General features: G+C 38.9%; 1 protein-coding gene across 3 annotated transcripts in view; it reads left to right on the forward strand.

The window, feature by feature from the left end:
• MPPED2 (metallophosphoesterase domain containing 2) overlaps positions 1-27717 on the forward strand; it is a 101889-nt gene that overhangs the window by 70011 nt on the left and 4161 nt on the right. For all 3 annotated transcript variants that reach the window (XM_057411009.1, XM_057411010.1, XM_057411011.1), the window contains 2 exons: positions 25562-25677; positions 27158-27271. In XM_057411009.1, coding sequence (XP_057266992.1) covers positions 25562-25677; positions 27158-27271 — 230 coding nt within the window. The remainder of the gene's footprint in view (positions 1-25561; positions 25678-27157; positions 27272-27717) is intronic.

A 27717-nucleotide genomic window follows, 5' to 3' on the forward strand; every position in this document is an offset into this window, starting at 1 on the left:
TAATTAAACTACTGTTTACCCGTTCTTCCAGATCATTAATAAAGATGTTAAACAAAACTGATCCTAATACCAATCCCTGTGGCAATCCACTAGCACCTCCCTTGTGCTGCTGCACTCTGTTTATAGCCCTTTAACCACTATTCATCTATGCAATATTCCTCACAGGCAAGCCAATTTTAAGTTTTTGGAAAGAGATTGTGTCACATTTTGCTGAAGTCTGGTCTGATACAGTCTACTATATTATTTTAATCTACTGACATGACTGAGTTTAATATATTTACAAAAATTAAATGTGATGAAATAGAGCTGTGATTTTTGAGCACTTTGAAATCTTAGCAGCTGGGTAGCTGTAATTCTCCTTTCTTAGAGCAATTACACCTCCTCCACCCCCACCCCAATTACACTGTAATTTTATTCTGTGCTGAATTTAGACTTACTAGGAGATAATTCTCAGTATCATTCCTTAATTCAGGGTGTGCAGGTCAGCACCATGTTTCTTACTGTTCTCCAGGATCTGGTTTTAAAAACAAAATCACTCCAAATAGAATTCCTTTCTTAATATGTCAAGCTTTGAATTGTGTGTTGCTTGTTTATCAGCAGTCATCATGGGCAGAGCTTTGTTATTTTGTAATTTTATATTTGTATATAAGTGTGTTTATTTGAAATGTCATTCACCTGTTTGCAAAAGCAACAGTAAACTTTTGCCTCAATTTTAAATGCACACTTTCACCCTTGTGAAATTTGTAAGATTTATGCATCTGCTTAAATTCAGCCTGGGTTTAAGTGCTTTCTTGCTGTGTAGCTTGGGGGTATGCATCATTTGGTTAGTAGCCTGCTGAATTTATATTTCATTCAAATTCAAAGATACTTTAAATTGCAAGGGGAAAGAAACTATGTGCATCCGTATGAACTGGAATAACAAGCTGTGTGTCAGCAGTTGAATAAAGACAATCTTGGGAAATTTCAGTTTCTTTTAGGTGCATTTGGCTTGATTTTACAAGCTCTATGCAAAAATCAATTTTTACATTGTAAAACATAATGTGGAGAGTTTATTTCTCATAGCTTGGTTGGAATGGCATGCTGTTCAAATCACAACTGAATCATTATAACAGTGGGAAGAAAAGTATTAAAATATGGGTCACAGTCCTGATTTACACCTGTGCTGATCCAGAACTATAGTACCATAAAACCAAAGGACGTGTTACTGTCTTTTGGTTGGTTAGGGCTGGGGAGTGCTGAGGTCTGAATGAAGAAATCGCTTGTGTGTGGTGCTCATGTGTCGTTGGCTGCTCTGAGCTGGGATTTCTTGCTTTTACCTGATGAAGAGGGCAACTTCCCTAGTGATATTAAGCACTGAGATGCTGTATTAAATGACTTTAAACACAGTGATTTGGATGTCACCTTGCAAGCATTTAAATCCCACTAAAACTGGGGAAGAGCAAGGCAGCTGAGAGATAGCTTAGTCTCAGTTCCACAACACAGGGTCTGAGCTCTGCAGTGTTGCCTGTTCACACAGACTTCCTCCAAGTCAGCTGGCTTTATGATTCATTCCCTGGAGCATAAAACAGGGAGCGTGTGCTGCCTGCAGGAGGGTCTGGGTTACTCCTGCACTTGTACTCCAGATTTTGAACTGACCAAATTGATAGTGGGTAGATGCTTTGTATTTTCTTGCTGCCATACTTTGGTTTGGGGGTTGGATCGAGTTTTGTTCTAGTGCTAGGTACACTAAAGTGGGATTTACTGCCTTGTTGAGTGACGACTCAGAACAGAATTAGTAAGATCTGCTAGTAATAAATAGTGAGAGATGAAGCGACAAGCTTGGTATGCATCTTTGTGCTTGTGTAAACATAAGGATATCCCTTTTGAACTAGGGTGCTCTCTCTATAAAGCAAGTAATGGAAAGTTTCAAACAGTGTTACTAAGTTGGTGGTGTATTCTTAGTGTGCCGAGCTCTCGAGAACTCCATTAAGTTGCTGCGCCCTCTCATTACAAAGCTATGTGATTTGAGCTTACGCATGTACGTAAAGGGCAGTTGCACGTAAGTGACTGCTGTGTAATAATCTTAATTCAGCTGTATTTCGGAAAGAGAAGTGTGCAAGAGGGAGATACAGTACATGCATTGGTTTCTTCAGGAGGTGAACTTTCTGCTCATGGGTTCTTGGTGTAGAGGAGAATGAGTGCTCTAGAAAGGTGTCTAGTTCATGACAGCTGGTTGCATACGTATGTCAGAAGTGCCTTCAAAATTAAGAGACAGTTACTATGCAAGTAAAAGTATATGTATCTTTAAGAAGATCTGTTCCTTCTGCTTCCTGAATGTTACAATGCTGGAATGTATCACAGTTGAATTATAGGACTTTTTAATTATAGTATTTGATCTGCATTAATTGCTGCAGACTGTAGAACTGAGCTTTTAAAGTCTGCAGACCTGCAGACTGCTAGGCAGCTGCTGCATATGCTGACTGTGCTTCCAGTTAGAGAGCCACCTGGATGCCAGAAGGATGGAGCATATGGGTGAGGGAACAGGGAAGGGGAGTTCCGGCTCTGACACTGTCTCAATATACAGGGAGCAGGAAGTAACTGGTTTCTTTGCCTTAATTCCTTCACCTGTAAAATGAGGCTGGTAATATGCTTTCTTCATTGCTTGCCATGTGGACAGTAGCTTCAGCCTGTGAAGCACTGTGGAAGTGTCAAGTATTACTGTGAATTTATTTTTAGCAAGATGATCCAGCACAAGGTAGTGAGCAGATGCAGACTTACTTCCCTGAGTGATTTCAGAGGAGCCAGCGGGACTGTTTGCCTGCTTGGAAGTTTGTGTGCTTAAGTACTTTGCTGGATCACTGCACTGGAAAGCTAAGTAGGTGTCTTATTTTCTGCAGGATAAGAAGGGGCGTATTTGAGATACTGTTGAAGTGAAATAGATAGCTGTGTTACTTGAAGTGGGAGCTGACAATGTGTGATTTCAGGACACTTGAATCCCTCTTCTCCAAAAAGAGGAAGGTTAATAAAAACTGCACTGAGTTTACTTCCTGAAATTCTTCCTGAAATTCCCATCTGGGATAGTAAATGCATCACTCATTAATAATTACTTTATTGAGAAGGATTAAAAGAATGCAGTCAGGCTTCAGTCTGTACTGCAGTCAATGGAGTTATGGAAAACCATCTGAAATGATTTGCTGCAAGTACCATGTTCTCTTGCTGCTATCCAAACCCAGCAATGAGCTGGCTAATGTGCCTTTACTCTTGAAACCACTCCATAGACTAAGTCTGTACCCAAATGCCAGTTGAGAACAAGTTCTCCTAAGGAAGTGATGAGCTGTCAAAGACCCGGGCAATCCCAGCCCTCCTCTCCCCACCCCAAACTCCAAGTTCAGCCCCTTTGTTTTCCGCAGAGCTGTTAGGATGCTGTTTTATTTTTCCAGCAGACCCACCTTGGTGCTGAGTATCTGTGGGGAAAATATTTGGACTTCAGAGGACTTCAGACCCTCGTTTGAGGTTGGGGTGGGCAATACATAAGCACCTGTAGGAAGAAATGCACCTTTGTACCTCTTAAAATAATACTAATATTCATTCTTACCTGTTATTAACCACCTCCTGTGCTTTATTTAAAAAGACTACAAGTAGAAGATACAATCTTCAATCAAAGGCCCTCCCCAGGTATTTGAGAAAAGAGTCTTGCAGTCCAGGCGGTGAAAACCAACACTACTTCTTGCCTTCTATCAAAAGCGGTGTTGAAATGTAGGTCCTGTTATTGTGTATTTATTTAGGCATCAATCACAATCAAGCCTCCTGCTAGTTCATCTGTAAGGGCATTGTAATCCTATTTTTATCAGTTCCTTCCTGTACAACAGACAGTTAAAATAGCAGGAGTAGGGGTCAGAAATATCTTAATGGGTTCAGTTCCCAGAGATATCGGCGACCAGAGGAAGACTTTTGCCCAAATTTCTTCCTGAGCTGATAAGGTAGATAAACAGGGGCAAGGTGCAGGGCAAGGGCATGCTGTGGGAAGGAGAGCATTGGATGGCAACATAAAGGAGATGCAGAAAGATGAGGTAGACAGTATTACTTATGGAAAAACCTCAGGAGCAGATGGAAACTAAACGTTGCCCATTTGCCAGCTTACCCATTTTTAAAAGAAAGTGGTTTGTTTTTTTCCAGGTTGGGTTGGTTCATGTCTTAAGTGATTTTTATAATTAGCTTTACTCTTGGTTTTGATATTATACTGCTTAAAAAGCTACAGAAGCTACAAGTAATTACTTATTTGAAGGAAGTTGATTGTGACTGGCAATGTTCTTGTTATCTTTGGAAGTTACGCTACTGTCTCCTATTTAATAACAGCACAGCTTAGTATGCATCAGAGTAATTACATTTTAATTTTACATTTTTATACTTTATATTTCTGTATATACATTTAATTTTTTTCTGGTTATAAAGTAATAAATTGTGCTTTTTATGCTTTTTTTGTCATTACTTCATTTGGATGCAAATTGTTAGAATTAATTTCTGAATGAACACAGAGTACTGTTTAAGATTTGTTCTCTACCATAGAACTTCCAAATACATAAAGAAAAAATGAGTGTGTTAAGCAAATTTTTTCATATGAGACAAAGCATTACCTTTGTCTCAGTTTTTCAACTGATCAGTTATTAGTGGTCAAGCCAATCTTTCAAGATTGCAGAGATAATAGACCTAGTCTTTCAAACTTAGCTTTTATTCATAAATTGCGGGTGGTATATTTGATTTTCTGATTCTCAGCTTATTTCTTTTTTACTTATTTTAATCAAACATTAAAATGAACTACTTGTGTGGGCTAAAATTGAAAATACGTTATCTTCTCCAGAAGCAGAAATTAATCCTATAAAAATCTTTTTCAGCAGATTGTGATTCTCAGAGCTTATCTGGGTACTTCTGCCAGTTCAGTGGCTTGAACTTTAATTTTAGGAGCAATTAAACATTGCTTATTTTTTAGGATAGTAATAATTTTCATTTATTATTGAAAGTGTAGATTTTGGTGGGTAGTTACAGATTGAGGGTAAATGTTAAAATTAATGGGGTGTCCAAAACAGTAATAATTTTCTTGATATAAACTAGAATTTATTATGTAAAAACATGAAAATCTGTTAATTAAATGAGAAATACAAGTTTGTCTCCCCACCACCATTTGTGATTTGAATTTCAGTAATTTCTGCTGTAAGTCTATGCTAACCTTCCTGAAGAGAACACAGAAGCCACATGTTAAGCTACTTTTCTACTGGTAGTCTTTTCCTCCTCCTCTGTTGTGCTAGGGGTTGCAGTTGCTTCTGACACTTAGTTTTACGTTTAGTTACACAATATGAGAAGGTTATGCCAACAATGTCCTGCAGATTTTTGAATGGCATTCCACCATGTTTTTATTTTAATAATTTTTGTTGTTAATTATTCTAAATGAGTATTCCAAAATATCCTTTCCCATGGAAACTTAGTATAAAATATAAAATAAATTGCACAAGAAGGCAACCAATCAGTAAAGCCAAAACTATTTTTGGAGACTGAATGCCTTTTGCAAGCAATAAAAGAGTGAAGCTGTCAGCATTCTTCCATCGTGAATAGTGAAAACTATTATGTACAAACAGGTAATAAGCCATCCACTCACTTCAAACTAAAACTGTATATCTAGTAAACTAATTAGTAGGCTAAACTTCAGTATTTCCCTACTTCTGGAGTTGTGTAATGCTTTCTGCTGCATACCTGATGTGCACAGTTGCAGTAATCTAGGTCTTTCTTTTTTTGCTGTTCTTAACTGTCCTTTCAGGAATAATTAATCATTTTTTTGAGGTGTGATATGTAAGTTAATTTAAAAGTTGGTCTTGAGTATGTTTATTTGCTCTTCAGATGACTGTGAGATAGATATTGGTGTGAGCAAAAGACGTTATTCTACTTGGAATAAATACTGGGGGTGGAGGGGGTTGTGACTTCCATAGCACAACTTTTCACACTTCTGATTACAATTATATCGACATTCCTCTCACCCTAGTCTGATGGTTATAGAGTCATAGAATAGTTTGAGTTGGAAGGGACCTTCAAAGCTCATCCAGTCCAACCCCCCAGCAATGAGCAGGGACATCTTCAACTAGATCAAGTTGCCCAAAACCACATCCAGCCTGGCCTTGAATGTCTCCAGGGATGGTGCATCCACCAACCTCTCTGGGCAACCTGAGCCAGTGTTTTACCACCCTCGTTGTAAAGAATTCTTTCCTCACCTCCAGCCTGAATCTCCCCTCTTTCAGTTTAAAACCATCACCCCATATCCTCTCAGAACAGGCCCTGCTAAAAAGTCTCTCCCCATCTTTCTTACAGACCACTTTGAAGTACTGAAAGGCCACAATAAGGTCTCCCCAGAGGCTTCTGTATTTGCTAGGTCTAAAAAACATGGTGCTTTGTAAGCAAGGTGTGATCCCGAGCTCACTTCATCTGTCCATTAACTTCAATGAGCATTTGGTCTGGTCCTTCTGATTCCCTCTTCAAGGATTTCCAATGTTTAGTATCATTATTAATGAAATATGTTTTGCAATATCCGTGCAGGAAATGTCTTGCCAATAGTCACCTGGAATTAAATCTTGTTATAGTTAAATCAATGTGCAAGTGTCTTGTTTCAGTGGGAGATGAATTTTCCTGACTGTCAAATCTGGCATGTAAACACAGGAGACTGTTTTTCACCGCGGTACAGACAGGGACTCACTCTGTTTTGATATATTTTGCAGTCAAGCAGAAGTTACTGTATAAACCTTGCATTGTATGCTTAATATTCTCCAGCTAAAAGACGATGTTGTGCTTGTAGAGGCTTTGGTAAACATATGTTTAAAAGTTAAATGGTAGATTATGAAACATTAAAATGGCAAATCCTATTTACCTATGTGCATACATAGCTCTTGTGAGACCGCAGACTGACCTGGGTGCCTTTAGGCAAGGAAATTTATTGCAGTTGCTGGGCAATATTGATACAGTGAAGAGAAGTGTGTCTGGATTTTAACAGCACTGGAGTAACAGGTTGCAGTGATTTTCAATGTGTTGGTGCTGAAGGAGGCTTTTTGGCTATGAAGTGCTATCTGATTTTGGTACCATGTTATAAAACATGGCACTTACTATAAGTAAATGTATACTGTGGTCATTTTAATGATCTATCAGATAATTATCTCTGATAGTTACCCTCTGTGAACTGTTTTTTCATAATTTAATATTTTGAAATATGCTAAAAAAGTATCTGTTTCCATGAATAGACTGAGCAAAAGGCCCTGATAATTAAGTAATTTTCTATTTGGGAAGAATAGAATTACCATCTAAAATATTTATAGGAAATGTCTCAGTGTCCATATAATGTATCAAGTCCAGTTTGAAATCACCATTTCCTATAGCTTGAGTTCAACAGAAGTTAAAATGTCTTTGCATAATACAAGTAGAAGTTAAAAGTGTTATTAGTCTCTGTTTTATCATGGAGTTCTATTGTCAAGGATAAAATTCCCAAGGGTACCGAACAGAGAGGGGACAGAATGAGGGGGGGAAAGGAGAGCAAAAAAAAAAGACACCCAATTTCCAAAGAAGGAAAGAACAAAGAAAATCTCTGATAAGTACAGTTCGGGATAGGAATGTAGAGAAGTTGAGAGAAAAACTAAGTCTTGATGCTAAGCTAGCAAAATTGGCATAGTTCAACTGAGAATCTGCTTTCAAAATCCATGTGGACAACAGTCTTCCATAATAGTGGCTTCAGCATCTGCAGAAAGGCTGCATCAGGTTCTTTGGAAAACTCACTAGCTGCATTTTTAGTCCTTAGCTAAAGCTTTCTGACTGTGATCCTCTGAGTTTGATCCAAAGTGTATTGAAGCCAGTAGGACTTTTTCCACTGATCTCAGTAGGCTTTAAATTACATGCTTGATCCTGGAGTTCTCAGACAACAGATCAGAAAAATTTAAATAATGCACTTGGAATTCTGCCTGATTAAGGACTGCAAATTTGCATTATGAAACACAGCATACAAGCTCAACTGCATCTCCATCTTGATGCCAACTTTGTCATTTAAATAGCTTAGAAAAATACACTGAAGTCTCCAGGCCTGTAAGAATTTGAAAATGGTTTTTGCTTTATGTTTGTCTGCAAAGAGTCCTTCGTTGCACCTATAGTCTGAAAAGTTATGTGGGTGCTGTTTTCCACAGCATAGAAGTTTTCCAGTATTTCAGTGTATTATTTTAAGAACTTCCTTACGTTAAGCAGGTATCATGTCATTATGCAGATAAAAGGTATGGGATGAAAGCCAGCTCCACCTGATATCAGTAGCCTTGGCTCCTCAGTTCTGGATTTAATTTTGGAAGTTAATTCAGGAGGTATAAGCCTTCCCAATGAAAAGCATAGTCAAAATAGTTTCATACTAGAGGACTAAATAAATAGAGGACCCTTATAATTCCAGCAGCTTCTCAGATGTACTGTTACTTGCTGGAGATGTAAACATAATTTATTTGAAACAGTAAATTAAATTCTTTGAAAGCTATTGAAAGTTTCTCGAAATAATCTTGATTCTAAAAAGAAATGGTTTTCAGTTTTTGTTTGTGTTTGTAATGCAGTCCAATATTTTCACGCTTTAGAAAGGCAGATGGAAAAGATAAAGGAAAGCATCTAATCCACACACCACCTTTATAATAACCCTACTTATAATGTGGGCTGAACATGAAGAGCTTTTTAAGTTAAATTGTGTGGACTTGAAAGCATCAATGCTGAATATTTTATGTGAAGCTTGTCAAGGGCCCTTACTAAAATAGCTTAAAAGCAGTATCACAGTTGCTGCCTTCATATAAGCATTGCACACTTTCAAAGAAGAAACATGCTGAAGGGTTTTCAGTATTGCCAGAAGTTGGTATATATATTTTTTAGGTGTCAGATTTTATGTACTGTATATATACATGCTTGCTCATGTGAACAAACACTTTTCTCACCACGTTTTTGGAGAAGCTTTATTTTATATAATGCATGATGTTCCTTAAGGTAAAGTATATTTGTTGTTGTTTTTTGGCTTTGGAGGTTTGGTGGGGTTGGTTGTTGTTTCTTTTTTTATTTAAAAGATGAGAGTTGAAGCTAAGCAAGAGTTCTTCAGCTCCTTTTCTTTGTTAAAGGGGGTAGAAAGCAGCCCCTGCAGTGCATCCCAGCTGCTTTAAACATCAGTCTGAGACAAGTTGTACCCCTTGCAAGGACATGTGTCTCCCCACTGCCTATAAAGGAGCCCAGCAAATGAGCTTGTACAAAAATTTGAGTTTTGAACAGCTAAATTAAGCTGACAAGGATTCTAGTACTAATAGACTTGCATTCATTGTACCTGATAATAACAGGTCATATTTGTTCCTGATGCATTGCAAGAAATAAAGCTACAACATGGGTAAACTTACTTCCCTATGGATAGTGTGACAGTGATTTAAGCACTGAGAAGTGTTCATCACTGTGGAGAACTCACTTCTGATGACAGCCAGCAATAGCTTGTATTTTGAATACTTTGTTAATTCATCTATCTGAAGACAAGTTGAAGTTAAGCAATTAGATACTGAAACAAAGTCAAATACTGCTCTCCCTTTTAAAAAAAATCATATTTACAGGTAGAAGTTGAGCTGCTGTAACATTTGCTGAACCAAGTTTGATACAGACTTGTGTGTTTTGATACGCAACTCTGTCAAAGTACCTTAACATGCCAAATCATATTAATTTCCTATGTACTTATTTACTTGATTATAAATGTGTAGGATGTGATGCAGCGTATCTTGTTCGTATGTATGTGTGTGTGTGTGAGAGAGAGAGAAAATACATATGGAATATACTACACATATGTATGTTTGTGTGTGCATGAACAGAATTACTGGCCTTGCCTGTAGGGGATGGTGAGGCTGTTCCTCTAGTTTTTTGTTTGGTTTTGAAAGACTATTTAATTCGTGTCTCCTGAATGAGGAGGACTTTCTGAGGAAGTGAGATACTGGTCTCCTGGGGGCAGGTAATCTCCTGCATCCCTGAAAGAGGAAGGTTTCAGATGTACCCCCCTACTGAGCGCTGAAAATACATCCCAAATATGTTGTATATCTCAGTCATGGAAGATTCTGATCATTTGGGGTGTCAATTCTGTACTGTTGGAGAAAGTAGTTGTATTGATTAACATCTTCATGGGAAACTAGCCAAAATGTGGTGCAGAACCCTATTTTTACCCTATCTCTACTACTCAAAAGTTAGTTTCTAATGCTAGTAAGAGAGGCTATGATGACCTCTGGCTTTTTTTACACAGAAGGTATTGTGATAGTCAGAATGATTTCTTAGGAGGATAAAGTCAGGTGAAGGCTGAGTATTAGCTTGTGTCAGGGAATGAATGGCAGCAGACCTTATAAAGAGAGTAAAATGTGAAGTTTTAAAGTAGATGTTACTAACAGAAATGCACCTTTTCATTTCTTCTGCGCTCTCAGAAGCAAAGCAATAGGAAAGAGAAGAGCAATGAGAGATAACTTACTGAAAAATAAACTGGGTGAAATTTTGAACATTGACTTCAATGAGGCCAGCATTTCACCCACAGTGGTATAGGAGCTGGATGTTTCTAGATGGAGGTTGCTGCATACAAATCCTCACTACTCAGTCTTCAGCGTTGCTCGGAAAAAGTCACTGATCTGAGTGGTGAGTCTTGCTGTCTCAATGAGGTGAACTGTAGTGTTACTCAGAGTGAGCAGTTACTCAAAGGGAAGAGCGTAAGCAATATTTAGGGGTTAATTGGTAATATAAACCCATCTATTTTTCTTCTAGTAGTTACTAGCTCTGTGACATGAGCAAGCCTATATAATGAAGTTGCCTTTTAAAGACAGATTATTATTTCATTACAGCAAGAAGAAGGGAATTATAAAAGAAAAATCCAAGTTCAGAGGTTGATCTTGAACTTCTCCTTAGAACAATTTGTTGCAGTGCATAGAAATACATCTGTTAGGGTAGTGATAAATGGTACTGTGGTCTTTTCACGCTCTAACTGGAAGGAAGTCATTGCAGATACTGAAATCCTGGTGAACAAGAGGCATCATCTCTTAAGCAAAAGTTTTCTGAAGGATGTTGCCTTTATTTTATCAATACTGTCCAAACCTCCATCTGTTAATCTACACAAAATATGTATTATTGCCACATGGCTCCATCTTCTGTATTGCATGTTTTTCTTACTGCTGTCAGTCTCCCACTGTGGTGGGAAACTAAAAATTATTTGCAAGATCTCACCCTTAGTGGTGGTGTTTTAATAATTTGTGTATGCATATACATACATACATACATACGTATATATGCACATAAGTTTTCTTAACCTGTGCTCTGTATTTCAGCCTGCACCAAGTCACATTGCAGAGTTTGCCCCTGTTATCATTAATACCTGGGAGTGTACCAGCAGCCAGGGGCAAAAGTAAATTTTTGCATTTGCCAGGCATGGTTCCTTGGAGAAACCAGATCCATTGCTTTCTTGTGCCCTTGCTCATCTGTCGTCGTGGCAATACATAGTGACATTTCAAACTGCTAGCATGGAAATAAGATTAAAAGTGTTTGGGACAACTGAGAAATTTCATTTAGACAGAATGTCAGGCCCTAGTCTCTGGTGAATATACTGTAGGTTTACCATGTCCAGCTTTGTGATACCATTTGATCTGAAATTAAATCAGAGGCTGGCCATGAACAACAGGAAAGCAGTTGCGCCTGCTCAGTTTTAGTTTGTCATACAGTTTAGTACTCCTGCTCTCTGTTTCTTGCAAGAGTAATTTACAGTGGCTAAGTGTTTATGAAGATGTTTCGAAAGCATGATTCAGACAGAAATGTCTTTTAATTCTTTGCATTAACTTGAAGTTTGAAAAGTTTAAGTCCTTAAAAATGTTGCTCTGGCCCTCATTGTTCTTGTGGATCAAGTTCATGCTGCCTAACAGTTACTTTGCTTTGCACAGTAACCTAACTATTTCAGGACAAACAGGCACCAGTGTGGTTCCTGAATGGGGTTAGTTACATGTATTCATAAGCCATTCCATTCATTTCTCTGACATGGAAAAAAGGGTAGGGCTGCTTTCATCCTGCTGCCAAGCCTTTTATCTCAAAAGAATTAAATTTCAGGAAACCTTTCTGCCTGGGTCAGAATTTCAAAGGGAGTCCTGTAATATTTAAAAAGTTTAGCATCTTGATTCTCATAATTTTAAGGGGAATGGTTTCTTTGCCCACCAAGACTAAACAAAGCAAAGCAGCCCCCCAAAACAAAACAGAAACCAGTGAAAAAAACCTGAAGCAGACCACAGGTTTGGAGATGTGGGGATTAGTAAAAATGTGTTTAGTGTTACTTCACTTCCTACTATTCAGGACAGCCCATTGTTAATACTTATGTAGTGTTTATACACACTGTGGTTATGGCTATAGTCAGGGCTATTGCTGAAGAATGTTACACAGACATTTGTCACAGTATGTCAGTAAACCCATTGTAAAAATGTCCCAGTAGTTAAATGAGGCTTAGATTTAATGATGCTGTAAGAAAGGACCATGTTTTTTAATCGTATGGTAAATAAGGTTCCGATAGCGATGTCATTGGGATTAACGTGCAGATTTTCTTCTGTTTCAAAGTGAAAGCGGTGTCTCTATGAGGTTAACCAAGCAATTTAAAGAATACACTTCGGCAAAGCCTTTGAAGAAATAGTTGCTTGCTCATACTCTGATTACACAGTGATAGTAAATGAAGGTGTGACATTATAAAAAATTCAAACGTCCCCCTCCTTAATAAACTAATAGTACAATTTAGGTAATAAAATCCTAACACTAATAAAATATTATGTTAATGGCTAAGTAATCCATCAATGGCAGAAAACCCCTCTTCGGTACTTTATGAAAGATACTTAACATTGTTACAAATTTTTGTGCTACTTCACATGCTAATGGTGGACTGACTTTAATACATGTTTTCATCACTGCTGCCACTGAGAAATGTGGAAATGCGGCTCATAACCATTAGGATTTAACCCACCAACATTTTTCTTTTAGCTGTGAAAACAGCCATCTAAAGCTCCAAAAAGTAGTCATTTGGACCACATTTTAACTTTCTGATTTCAATCTGATGTATTTCCAGTGAGGTATAATGGGAGAGCCTTATGTTTAAATTAGAATATATGAAACTGTAGGGGAAAATAAATGCAATTTTAATTACTCAAAAGGACACTGGCAATAGCAGAAGATTAGGAAGGGAAGAGTGTCTTAATTATTCCTCGTGTTTCTTTTATGGTATGGGTGCATTGTTATCTTTAAAGCTGTAGTTTGATGGTAAAGCTTTAAGTGAGTTTTGCCATCAGAGTAGCAGTTCCTGCCCTGAATAGCCACTCTTGGTAATATTGCTGGCTTTAAGAGGAAGATCCAGACAATGGAATATTCTCAAGGAATTAAAAAAAAAAAAAAAAAAAGGATCATTCAGGATGGGGATATTTGGATCTATGGCAGCAGTCATAAACACAGCAGCTTTCCTCTTCCACCAAGAAAAATTCCGATTTAGGAGGGGGCTTGCATGCCCCATCAGTGTCTGAGGTTCCCTTTTGGCAACATTTCCTTTCAGCTGCTACATTATTTGCTTAAACCTTTCCAGGGACACTGCTAGGGGCATGATTCTGAGTGCTTCATCCTGCAAGAGTAGAGTCCTGCAGCTCTCTATTTAGAAGGCTATTTAATGTTAGCTCTCTATTCATTCGGAAATAATGGTGTTGAGGGAAAAAAAAATAATTAAAATGGCGTCAGAAAGTAGTTAATTATAAAGTCTACCATGGCCTGAAGTATAAAATACATTGCAGACTGAGAAATCACGTAGGGGTGCATTACTAAAATAATTAATTTAAAATTTTACATATATCACCCACACAGCAAATGCCGTGGCTGCTGCTAAAATGAGTCCAGTGCCCTTCAAAAACTGTGAGCATCTCATTTCTCCCACTCACTCCCTTTTAGATATGCTTGTTTTATTTTTTACTATGGGTATGCACTTTGTGTTAACATCAATTTTATGGAAGGGCTTTGGGTAAGAAATGAAATCTTCACTGCATTTATTTTAGCATTATCATGGTGTTTTGTGGGGCTGGGGTTTAAGTCACTGAGGGCCCAGTCTAATACAGGTAAGAGGTGCCCAGACCTAACTGCTACCTGTGCCATCCTTCCTTCATCTGGTGTGGCTTTTGTGTTGGTTTGCATCAGTTAGTGCCAGCTGGTAAACTAGGCTTAGACCATTTACAGTCCTGCCACTTCTCTCATAGGGTAACAGAGATGTAGGGTCACACCAATGTGCTGGCCTTATACCACCATGGGATCCCATCAAGGCACTCCTTCAATTTCAGCAGTGTTGTACCAGATTCAGAGCTTTTTTGTGTTTAATCCCACCGTGTTTGCCTATATATATCAAATAGGAGTAAAGTACTGCAAAGCCTCACTTTTAAGTGTGGAGAAAATAGCTGGAGCGTTTGGGTTTTTGCAGTTGGGGGATGGTTTGTTTTTGGTTTGGTTTTGGGTTTTTTTTCTTTCTTGACTATTGAAGAAACAAGAAGGGTCCTGTGCAGGTTCCAGTTTTGTGATCACATCCAAACCATACTTCTTCTCCGGGAGCTATCGATACACTGAGATTCCTGTGTCTTGTCATTCTAATTTCTAGTTAGCGCAGGTTCTTGACATGCGGCGCTTTATCGAACATAGGCTGCTTGGCACCTATTACCACTGATCTCAGCATTGCTAATAAACAGCAACATCAAGGCCATATTTTCTGGTTCCTGTCAGACCACTGCTTTCCTGGGTGAAATAAAAGTCCTATTAACATGCTGCTCCTCATTGGCTCTGACAGTTTGATTAATTAGGCCCCCTCTTCAGATGACCTCTGCACTGACACGACAAGGAGGTGAATATAAAATAAATAGTTTGCCCACATAATGGCATACTGCAAGTTTCAGATTTTCATCAGATCAGACTGAAGTCCAGAGCCTGTGTTAAAACCTACAGTGTGGAGCAATATACGGCTGTGGCTTATCAACCACAGGCTTTACAACATAGTTAAAGAATTAAAACCAAACCACCATTCTGATATATTGACTTCTTCTGGAAGAATTAATCTTTTCTTTATTCTCTTGACCATACAATACAAATCTAATTCATTTACATTATCAAATAAAATGACCTTTTGTTTTCAAAGGATTTTTTATTGCCAGAAAATACAGTATGTTAACTCTGTGGTTATTCAGCCTCCCATAAAATACTAATGTAAAGCTATTATTCTGGTGCCACTCTATTTAAATGTCAGTCTGCCTTTCTATTATAAATGCCCAGTTCAGGGCTTTGTAACTCATCAGTAAAAAATCTTCTTCAGGTGAGAACTTGTAATACAAGCTCACAACTTTCCTTTGAATGTGTAATTTTTTAAAATATGCATGTGTATGATCCCAAGGCATGAATATGCAATTATGAACCTATAGCATGGCATTTGTAGTGCCAGAAACGTCAGATCATTCTGTCGTTTTACCCACTGGATGGTGCCTCTGACTGGAGCTGGTGCTTTTTGGTTCCAGGAGTAGTTTGGTCAGTTACAGTCTTACTAGGAGGCAGCTCGGGTTTATCATAAAACCTGGAGTTTTGACTGGTGGTCAGTGAGAAAGAAATGCTTCTTTTTTTCCTGCTGCTTGCTTGCACTTAATTATGTGCCATTAACACTCTCTTGAGAGGAATTAGGTTTTGGAGAGATGGGGGGGGAGGGGATGTCAAAATCCACTCTCCATCAAGGTGAGAACAGGAAAGGGCATAAGTAGTGTTTTGTTGATCAGTTGGAATCACTGGAGCTGAGGTAAAAATTCTGCTATGCTGGTTTGTAACTAAAGTTTTCAGATTAGGGTTTGTTTTTTTTTTTCACCAGAAGAGTCAAATTAACTTTCATTCAGTTTGTGGCAATCTGCGTCTCCCACAGACCTCTTTGAAAGAGCAACATGAAGGTGGGTGAGCCTAAAATTAAATGTTGTGTAAATTGACCCGCATGTAATCTGAGCTCATCGCTTAATGATCTTGAAAGCGAGTGATCCGTGCTTAAACAGATCCTTTTCAATTATAATAATGCTCCTTTTACCTCTGTGTTGCCAAATGCTTTTGATTCTCTTATGACCCCAATATGTTTTTTCTTCTCTCAGTCTCTTCTGTCATTTTTTCCCCTTTGTGTTCATCTGTTGATCAAGTATCTGCATTACTTTAATTGATTTGCTAAATTGGCTCATACATAAGACAGCTCCTCCAGGTAATAATCTGAAAATGTTATGCTTATCTTACTGGGTTCATGCTTGAGCACTACAGCAGTTGAGAGTTTTCATTGGCTTTGATGTGGATTGCACCATTTCTTCAATTTACCTGTTGGACTCCTTGCTACAGTATAATGCATATATATACATGTGCATGTTGTATGCGTGTAATATCAGGTTTAGGGTTTTTATAGATGTGAATTTTGCTTGCATAGAAGGTTTCCTGAGCTTGCATACTGAGGTTTCCTGAGCTGGGAAAGAGGTGTGACATGCATTTGATGATCCATAATCACTCCTTCCCCCAGATGACTTGTTCTTTTTAGTTTCTTTGTTGGCAGAATTTGACAAATAACTAGCAACATTTTTTGATGGAGATTGAACAGGACTTAGTAACCTTCCCTTCCTGCAGACTCCAAAGCAGGATCACGGTTTTCAGTGAAGGTAACATTTTGAGTAGGTCAGATGTTACATTTCTGCACAAAGCAGAGACTGTAATAAATGAAGAAAATTGAATAAATCTGCATGTCACTTTAAAGAAATAACATTTTGTAAAACTTTTAATTCAATTGTAAACCAGTATTATTTCTTAAAGTCCAGATGTGATGTTTTATACTGTACCTTAACTCCAAATAAGTATGTATTGTAACACTGGAAGCTCTCTGATTGCTTTGGCTCTTTCTTCTGGTTAGCGAGGGTAAGCAACTTTATATCCAGCTTCAAGAATAAGCTGAAACTGAAGGTAGCACAGGCTTCAAACAAGAAATACTGGGAGTATCCTGTGGCCTGTTTATAGCTAACTGCTTCCATTCTTTCCTGTAAATTTTCAAAAGATTATGTTACAAGTTCCTACAATTAAATATTGTGGGCTGTGTGTGCGTGGAAGACGAATACATGTAAGCCTTGCATAGTTTTCCTTCCAGGCATTCTGGCAAGTTTCAGTTTCTTCTTGAAGAATGCCAAGCAGCATTTTGAGCAAAACATAAATAAAAATAGTGAGGGTGTTTATAGGTAAACAGCAGTGGCAATAAGCAGTGTCCGCTTTTAAATCATTGCAGTAGGTAAGAATAATCGACTAATTGTTGCAAGTGAAAATCATGGAGGGCACGTTCAGTGTCTGCCCTCTGGTTCACTTTAAGCAAGTTGTTTAGGCATATATTCTAACAAATTTATTCTTGGTGTAGTCAACCTAGTTCTACACAGTACTTCTATAAACAGTGCTCTATGTAGGCTGTTCTAAGATTAATTAATTATTACCTGTAAAGTACTTGAAAAGACATTTTGAAATTGTGATTTAGGTTTGTGCTTTATTTCTCATAAACAGCAAACTGGCTTGTTACTCTGCAAATTAGATCAGGACCAGCGAGGGCAACCCAGACATCCAGAACATAAGTGCACAAATACTGAAATCTTGTCTTCAAGAGCAGTACAGGGTGCAGATGTAAAGTTATGTAAAGGTGCTGAAACACTACATAAAAATACATCTGGAATTCCTCTGGTTTGTAGCTTCAGCATCTGTTAATGAATAAGCATCATGTTTCTCTGACCAGCTTAGGCTTTTGGAGGAACTACAGAGACTCCCTGGAGATGCTAAAGAACTCTGTTTAAAGTAGCATTCAAAAAGATGGAGTTTCTAGAGGCTGTTCCTTAGGAGCAGGAACCAAATTCACCAACAGAGTAGGCAGGCATAACTTCTGCTAAGTGCTTTATTTGTTATACTGAATTTTACAGGTTATTTTCCAAATGCTGTTTTTATACGTATATGAAATATTCAACAAAAGCTACTGGATGTAATTACACCAGTACAGAATTTGCTTCTTTACATGTAAAACACACACACCTCTCCAGTGGAATGAAAATACATACAAATCAGTATGTGCTGGGGGAGAGGCCTTCACGCCCCTTTTGCTTTTGCTCTACTTTAATTTGTGTTGTCGTTGCAGAAACAGGTTACTAGTCAAATCCTCTTACAGATCTACCTGGGGTGGAAGCCTTGTCAATTTACATTTCCTCTTGAGAGGCATGTAGGAAATCAGTTTAAGATGTAACACAACTAGGCTGTTATGATCATGTTTACTAGAAGAAGCCAAGCATTCAAGCGTCATTTGGCATGCACAGATGTTGAGCAAAACTGAATCAAGATTTCAACCAGTCTTTTTTTTTTTTTAATCTTTTTTATCCTTTTGTTTCCTTTTCCCCCCCAGCCTGTCCCTCAGAATGGACATTCTGTTCATGTTGTGGTGAGCTTCCGAACCAGAGAGCTCTTCCTCTAGGTAGATACTCTGTGATTCTCTGTGCTTCTACAAAGGCCACAAATCTCTACCATAACAAATTGAGGCATTCATTCTCTTTTCAGTACTGCAGCATCCTTTGACACTTCAAGGGTGAATATACCCTACACAGGGATGCAATGTGGGAATGAAGGGGAGAATGTGCCCCCTCTGGAATGAGAAGTGGCTCTGCAAATCAGTCCAGCATGGTACTTTGCAGGCCTGAGTTGCTGTCACAGTGCTCCCATCACCATGCAGGGAAACTCATGTAGTGTATGGACCCTGCTGAAGCTGGTGCTAACTTAGACCAGGTCTGTCCTTCAAACCATCCTTAACTATACACAGCACAGAAATATATAAGGGCTGATACTTGGTTCTAGTAGTAGGCTTTTATAATTCTCTCCTTTTATAAAAGTAGAATGAAATTAGCCCTTGAGTCAAATTTGAATTATTTTCGTATTTTTTGGATATTAAAATATCTCCCAGATCTCATTAAGTAAAGCCCTAAATAAAATAATTGCAATACAGTTAGGGATTGGAAAACCTCAGAAGGTTTGGAGGAAATTTCCTCTTTGACGAACAGTTCAGATACTCAGGCAAAGGTTGCCATAGTCATAAACTTGGGAACTTCGACTCCCTTCCTCTCCTTCCCAACATCCAGTAGCTTGATGGTACTGTTCTCTCCTCTGCTTTGCTGAGTATTCTTTACCCCTGTTCTCAGGGAGCCCTATGCTCTGCATCCTGCTGTCCTCCGTGTCTTGTTATCCTCCATGATGTTACCAGCATTTTATAATCTTCTGCCTGTCTGCTCCGCTGCACGCATGTTTTTTTATCCCTGATGTATTTTTAGGTGTTTCTTCACTCAACTTCTTCTGTTTTCTTAAAAACAAAACAAAACAAAACAAAATGTCCTCCACAGAGAAGATTGGTGGTCTTAAAGACTGTCTTTGGTGTTTCTGGTGTTATTGTTAGCACAAAACATGTGAACTGAATGGGCATTCCTCTGCCAAAACACATCACTAAGCCTTCAAGGCACAGGATAGAAGATGCCAGTGGTCTGTACAGGCCATCACAGAAACCAAGTACTGAAACGTATTCTGTCAGGGTAGTAGGCTTTAGACCAGAGCTCAGTAACTTGTCAATAACAGCTCGGGCAGCGTGGAGGCAGCAAAGCAGAGATGTGCAGAGGCTGAGAGAACTTCAAGATGGAGCAGGCAGGTCTTACCACATACCATTTTCTAGCCATATGGTTGGCTAAAGCTCTGCTTACCTCTGTATCTCTCCCTGGTTTAGGTGACCATCTGGTCCAGATCAGCACATCCATGGTACGTGCTGAATGGCAGCTTTTTCTTTTGTAGCTCTCACGGATCCAAACATGGATGTCTATCTTACGGGAGCTTAAATAAAACCTCCACTGATGAGTTTGTACAGTCTGAGGTAGAAATTGAGAACAGCTTGGTGCAAGGAGCATACCAGCTCGCAGGTGACTCGTGGTGGTGAGGTGGTTGCTGCAGCTTTTCATTGTGGAGGACTGCTTCATAGTGAAAACCCACAGTGTGGGCTCTGCCTCCAAACACCATGGATGGGAGGGAATTGTGTTTCTCAACAAAGTTTTTTCATTTAGACAACCAGCAAGTGTTTAGAGGTCGTAGTATGTAAGTTGAAAGAGAGGGAGAAAACCTGGGGGAAGGGGAGAAACAACCCAAAAAACCCCCAACACTCCCCCCACCCCCCCAAAAAAAGAAAGCAAAACAAAAACAAGAAAACACCAAAACCAAATCTAGCAGCTGCTGAGTCTTCAGGGTTTGTTAACATTGTAAAAGTAGCAGAAATATGTTTTAGAGACTTGCTGACTTCTTTGCAGGTCAGTAATAAGGAGATACATGCAGTAACACTGCTAAAATAATGACAGTACTGGTAACCCACTTTTGTGAGAGCTTCAGCTGTTTAAAGATGCAGGGTAAGCAAAATCCCAAGGAACCAGACCCTGATGCTTCTTTTGGCTGTGTATTATTGTCCTCACTTTCTGAATGGGACACTGAGGCACAGCAGGTAAATGCTAGTGGGAATGAAAGACAGCTCAAGCCACCAGACTCTCTGCCTTTTACTGATACCACAACATGATATATAATGATTAGTTAGGAAATCACTTAGCCTTTAAAATGTCCTGATTGCTACATTATGAAACAGCATTTGAATATTTACTATAAGAAAGAGCTTAAAAGAAAAACCAAACAAAAAAGCTTTTTTGTAGCACTGAAGCCAAGTTTCAGAGACTTTATAGAAGCTCTTACCTTCTAAAATGTTCTTCCCTAGTACGTGGTACACTTGCCCTATTCAGCCTTTTGTTTCCAGGCTTACACACGCTCTCCCCCTTCCCCTGGCCTCATGCCGCAGCCCCTTGTTGTGTATTCCCAAGAGGCACACTCTGACCATTGACTGCACAGTGACAGGCACGTGTGTGCTGCTATGCCCGGGCAAACACCGGTGCCGGCCAGAGAGAGGAGGATTGAAAGGCTTTGCTTTTCTGGGCGCAAAGGTCACTTCTTTGTTTTCCCCCCTCCCTTTGTGGTTTGTTCTCTGCTAGTCCCGCTGCAGCTTTCCTCTGGGACTGGAGCAGATACTTTGGGGATATGTTTGTGAGCTCATCCTGTAAATGAGCAAGTCTAGGAGTCCCCCATTTTTTGTTCTGCTAATGGAACTCTCCTTCCTGAGCCAGGTCTATGTGTTCAGTTTGAATGCTGAGGAAAATAAAGAGCATTTCATTATTGTTATTAGTTGTGTAGAAGTGCTTCCTGCTGCGATGCCTCTGGGACACTCCCTCCCTCGGAAGGAAACAGACAGGTTTTTGCTTCCTGCCCACTTTACTCATTGGATTAAGGATAAAATTAAAGCTTTCCTACAAGACTGGATAGCCTTAAAAACGAATGAATTCATGGGATTAGAAACCCATGAGATAATTTATTTCTTCTAATCCTGTTTAGAAGTGTAAATGGATTTACTGGTGCAGGTAAAAGGAAAACCTGAACCTAAGAGGTCTCATTGTACATTTACCTTTTGAGTTGCTGAACTCTGAGGATCAGGTAATTAAATTCATGAGCCAGAGCAGAGATGAAAGTAGGTAGTAGGAGGTGTCATCCTTTAAAAATATTAAGGTTCAGAAGGAGTTGTAATTTCTGTATTACCTGGATGAACTTTGCCAGGCCTTTGCATCTCCTGTTTGCCCACGTGTTGGTGTTGCTTCTGATGTGTACACAGCAAGGAGTGGTAGTGATTTTGTGTCATAGAATAATGCGCTTTTTTTTCCCCTTAATGTAATAGTAAAATAGTAAGCCCATACAGAGTTACCTGGGAGAAGGGAAATCCGATCACCTGCTGAAGAAGCATCTGTTGCTGCTAAAAAGCAGATGGATTTGTGTGTTCTCCCAAAGCATCTGCAAAAGGAGAGTGAGTTTTGTTGTGAAGCTGGAGATCCCCTCCTTCTTGGTATTCTGTCAGGTGATGTCTACGTCTCTTGCAGCACAAGGTGTGAAGGTAACACACAGTTTATAGCATAAACATTCTTTTAATTGTAGAAAATGTGCCTTCCAAAACACCAGGTGGAGGGGGATCTGTGGGAATTCCTGCCTAGAAATGAAGAACAGAAGAGACTTAAGAATGGGCCAGGTGTCTGCCTTTCATAAGGATATTCCGTGTATGACATCTGGTGCCAGCATAACTGCTATCCCTAAGTGATAAGGAAGCTTTGCAGTCAAGGGAGGGCTGAACTGTCAGGTGAGCTAGGGATCAAGTGTTATTGTGAGGGTTTGATAGCACATGAGGGATGTTGTGACGTCGTGCCAAACATCAGGTATGAGGATGTGTTCTGGTCCATCAAACATACAATGACAAAATCATATGTAATGTTGCATTACTAATCCCTGTGATTTTTACATCTACATCTCCTTTGTGACATTACTTATCAGCTGATAGCTTTTTTTTTCTTACCAGCTACTTAAAAATGAAGTGTTCATGTAAAAATGAATCGTTTTAGGAGTTAAGTCTTCCTGAGAGCTTCATAGGGAAGAATAGGTCAGATCATAAATATGGTTGCTAATGACTAATAGCCTTTACCAATTATTTGCACCTGATTGCAGCTTACCATGTGTGGGTGTAGCCAAAGTTCATTATAGATATTTCTTCCTAGGTAGGAATTAGTTTCTCTTAGTAAGTAATCAGCATGAGAATATGTTGCGGAAGGCTTAGAACTGTACGCGCAATTCTTCCCCCCCTAAATCATTTAGAAGTTGAGAGTGACTCTTAACTCCTACTTACACAAAAAAGGGGCACTAAGAGGAGTGAAATACACCTGATACCCCTTGATAGGATGCTACCTGCCTGTCCACGTTTGTAGTTGGTGAACAGCTATTCTGTTGTGCACTCATGGGATTCACAGTACATCAGCTCCATTTCGTCTGCACTGCAGTATGGCATGGTGCAAACATCAGATGACCTTCTTTGTTATGTCACCTAAGTCTGAATCCATGCTATAAAGGTGTTCTTCATCTTGGTAATGTTCTGAACATGTCCTCTCTCCTTTTGGTTTTCTGGCTTGTGAAATGCAGAGTCATGTGTTAAGTGTCTGAAACCTAATCTGTAATCCAGGTGTTCTTCCAGTCATGCCTGTTCTTCTCCTTAGTTTATTGATTTTGTATGAAAATGTTTAGTATATTAAAGAAGTACTTGATCATCTTTTTCTGTGCACATGCTGCATAATGGAGAAGGTTTCTTGAAAGTTTTCTTACAAGTGGATTCCCATGCGGTGCCTGTTAGTCACAGCTAATTACAGAGGCTGGTGAATGAAGAATATTGGAGCTCAGATTCCCCTCCTCCTCCTCTGCTAGTGTTTCAGGAGAAATAAACTAAAAAAACCTGCAGACAAAACCAGGTTTTTCTGTGGTTGTAGTCTCCAAAGAGCTCCAGCAAGATCACAGGTGTGGTTTCACGTTTCAGGTTTTAACTGTGGTGTAGTGACTACAGTATTATCTGCAGGAGAAATGCAAGTAGGGAAAGAATCATTGACAGTGACAAGTTCAACCTATGTGCTGTGTGTTTGTTTTTTTAAGCAGCTAAAAGTTTAGCCAAACCATATTTTAACTTCAAACTGCAGCACTGAAGGTTATCATAATCTCAATATGGTAAAACCTAGGAACATTACAGGAAAAGACATTCAGATGCATGTTCAGAAAGGTCAATCATAGAAAAGCAGAAACACTTGTGATTTAGTTAAAGATAAGACACATGTTTCAGTTTCAATTAAGTTGCATGCAAAGGTCCTGTGAGGTACACTGGCCTTATTTACAGCATAGGAGCTTTTATAGGTGAAGTTTCATTGCTATCCACATGAGGAACTCATAGCACACATGAAATGTTTAACTGACATCTAAATTTCCCATCTTTTCTTAGCATTTATCCAGCATCCAGGGAGTCTGCTAGCTTAAACAAGTTCCTATGTGGGTGTAGTTATTAGTTCAGTAGGACTATATGGGATATGTCTATTAGTTGTGACCTTCCTGCTCATATCAGCAGGACCTGCTGTTTTCCCATCCTGCTGATTGTCAGGGATTCAGACTGTGCATATAACTGGGTATAATCTTCATTGGTCAAACTGTTGTCTCTGGAAAACAAAATAATTACAAAAAAAAAATTAGAGATGTAATCTCAGCAGGAATTTTCCATTTAAATGCATATTTGATGCTGGGAAAAAAAATGCATTAAGAGGGTACTGGAGGCAGATTATGTGTAATGAAATGATGTAAGACTCTCTTCTTAACAGGTATGCTTTTTTTTTAAGGTTGGTTTCTGGTTGGGTTTTCCCTGCAAATTTTGTTGCCGGCAGATGAGTAGGGCTAGGACAGGAGTGTTCTGCCTAGAAACATAAGTTTAAATCTGTTGCCTGAGCTCTAGGAAAACATAGTCACGGATAAAAACTCTTTAAATTAGTACAATACTAATAGGCTATAGAAAGTTGTTAGTCATGTATAGAAATATTACACTATCTCTTCAGAACTGTTGTTCTGTGTAGCTACCTGATAAGGAAAGGCTTTATTATAACTCAGCTGCATCAAAATTATTCAATTTGGCTGTTACACCTTGAAAAGGTACTCGTAGCAGGTTTGTTTATCGTCACTGCATGGTTAGGTTGATGGATATTAGGTGATAGCTAAATCATATGGTCTAGCGGAAGGTGTCCCTGCCCATGGCAGGGGGTTTGCAACTAGAGCATTAAGGTCCCTTCCAACCCAAACCAGTCTGTGATTCTGTGGTATGTCTCAGAACAATGCTGTGCTATAGTGGAGGAGACTGATGATCTCAGTTTTCCTTAAGAAATACTAAATTAATTTTAAATGATGAGATCTCTTAAAAAGGTTGTTGTGAGGCTAAACATGGTGTGGTTGAAGACCTTTAGGAAGCACAGGAGTGCAAAGCCAATTTATGTGACAGTGTTCTAACATAAAAAGTGCTAAAAGGAGCAAGTTTTAGTTTAGTGGAACACCGCAGTACAAATGAGGCTTGTACCCACTGCATCATACAGGCTTCCTGTGGAAATGCTGCCCAACCCTGTGAAGTGAGAAACTGAGTCTTGTCTCCAAAAACTGAGGTTTTTTTGCCTTTTTTTTTTGGTAGGTAATGTAAGGAAAGAATTCTTACGTATGAACATCCCCAAACTTTGAAGAAAGGCTTTAGATTTTTTTAGACTGTCATTTTAACTATTTTTCCCTTTCTACCTAGTGAGTAAACACCCCCAGGGCTGAATACTCCTGACATATAAAAAGAATGTAGAATATTAATCTAAATTCAAACATACAGATTAGTGTACATATGTATTTAAGCCAGTTTGTATTAAAGGCATCCCCTTTGAAAAGGCTGTCTGCAAGTAATCTCAGAATTGTTTTAATGCAGAAAAATGGGAGAAGGCAAGAATTTTTGATTTTATACTGATGCAGTTCATCTTATTTTCCCCCAAAGGACACCATGGTTTAATGGATGGGGCTTTAACCTACCCAGAGGTCAGTCTTTGCTAGACAAGTGGAACCTTATTCCTGAGGGAATTGATCTACTAATGACACATGGACCTCCCCTTGGTAAGTGAAACAAAGGCTGTGTGTGATTTCTTTGCGTAGGATTTTTACTTTCAAAATAAGCAAAATTAATAATGCTGTAAGCTGTACTACAATCACTCCTGCCTCAAAACTCTGAATTAAAAAGCCTTTCTGGTGTGGAAGAGTAAAGTGTTGATAAGGTTTAGCAGATCTGTTGAGCTTCCAGCTGTTTTCTTAATAAAAACTAATTTTTTTGTTACCCTCAAGCTAGGGAAGATCAAAAATCTGACTCCATGTCCGTTAGTTTGACATTTTATTTAATAATAATATCTTGCCAATATTATCATGCTGGCTGAGACCTTGACCCCATCCTTTTACGCACTGTACTAATGCCTAATTTGTGTCTGTAGGTAAAGTACAGTGGCCAACTTTTTCAAATTGAAGTTCATAATCTCCACCCAAACCAAAATTTAAGTACATTTGTTCAGTTAAAGCACTCATTAGTGTCTGCAGCATCACAGCATTTCTGTATGCATTTCAATTCAGAGCAGATAGATGAGCAACCCATTTAAAATAGCACCCATGAAACTTTACTAACATTTCTTATCCTGATAAGCCGTATTTATAAAAGGCAGAAGCTCAGTTGTTGCAAAACCAACTGAAATATTTATTATTTCTATTTAAGTATAAATATTAAGGGAGGTAGAGCTGTAACTGGACTTCCTGCTCATTCCATAACTCAGTCAACTTGATGCCACAACACATTTTTACTACCTGTTTTAAAATTGGCACAGGGTGTAATTACTCTAAAGTCAGTAGAATGGTGCTGTAGTTGGATGTGGCTCCTGATTTCCCTTTTACTCCTCCTCATTCATCTTGCCCTGTTGATCCTTACCAGTGCTAGCCTAGGCAGCAGACTTACGTAATAACTGATGTCAAGTTTTGTGCATTTTTCTTTATTACCGGTAGGACTAAGCGACAGCATAGCCACTTATTAGCTTGTTGGAAGCTATTTTGCTACATTGCTCCTTGTTGGTGACTGGGGCTCATAAGTAACCTGACAACTTGCAGACTGGGTTCCTCTGGAAGTTGTGGGAGAGTGTATTTTAAATCGTTGGTGTGTCAGAGGTATGGGGATGTAGATCTTCCTGAGGTGTTTCATTTCTGGAGTAACCATGTAGCTGGCTTGAAAAGCTGACTGCTGTAAGGGGAAAGGGAAGAAAAATCTCTAGCAGTGCCGGGAATAAATGTTCCAGGGTTTCAAGGTGAAAAATGAGTTTAAACCCATAGTTTTAAAAAAAATTTCACATCCAGAAAAATATTAATGCAGATGGAGAGAGGAAATCTTAAGGAAGACAAAGTGACAGTGAAGCATTTCTTAAAAGCCATTGTGTGCTTTAATGGAGAGGTTATGACTACAGATAATGTAATAAACCTTCTGTGAATTACTACTTCCTGAAAGACTACATGAAACCTCACCTGAATAGATAAAATTAATAGTATTGATTGCATTTGCCATCAGGTTTTCGAGACTGGGTTCCAAAGGAGCTGCAGAGAGTGGGTTGTGTGGAGCTGCTGAACACGGTGCAGAGGCGAGTGAGGCCCAAACTCCATGTCTTTGGTGGGATTCATGAAGGTAAGGAGCAGCTCTACTCCCCTCTTCCTTCTCAGGCTGAGTTCAAAGCAGCATATTTTGATGGTGTACTGCAAAGGATGGAACTTTGAGTGACATGATTTAGTGTGAGGCATCCCTGCCCATGGCAAGTGGGCTGGAACTAGGTGATCTTAAGGTTCTTTCCAACCCTGTTCTATGGTTCTGTGGTTCTATGATAATGGCATACTGGGCTAAAGTAGAGAGGGAATAGAGGGACATGATAGCAACCACAGCACTTTGTAAATGTATGCCAGAATTAAAGCAGACTGTTTCAGGAACTTGTGCTGCATTTAGCCACCTACATCTTTTACTGTGCAAAGGTTGTTCTCTGCAGGTTACTTGAAAGCAATTCAAATTTTGACAAACTTGGTTGGGGAAACAGATGAAATTCCCCACACTTGCAAGCCAAGATGAAAATTATCTCCATT

Source organism: Pezoporus wallicus, unplaced genomic scaffold (assembly GCF_028554395.1).
Source record: "Pezoporus wallicus isolate ANWC-B61680 ecotype Strahan unplaced genomic scaffold, APGP_CSIRO_Pwel_v1 contig_5958, whole genome shotgun sequence".
NCBI lineage: Eukaryota > Metazoa > Chordata > Aves > Psittaciformes > Psittacidae > Pezoporus > Pezoporus wallicus.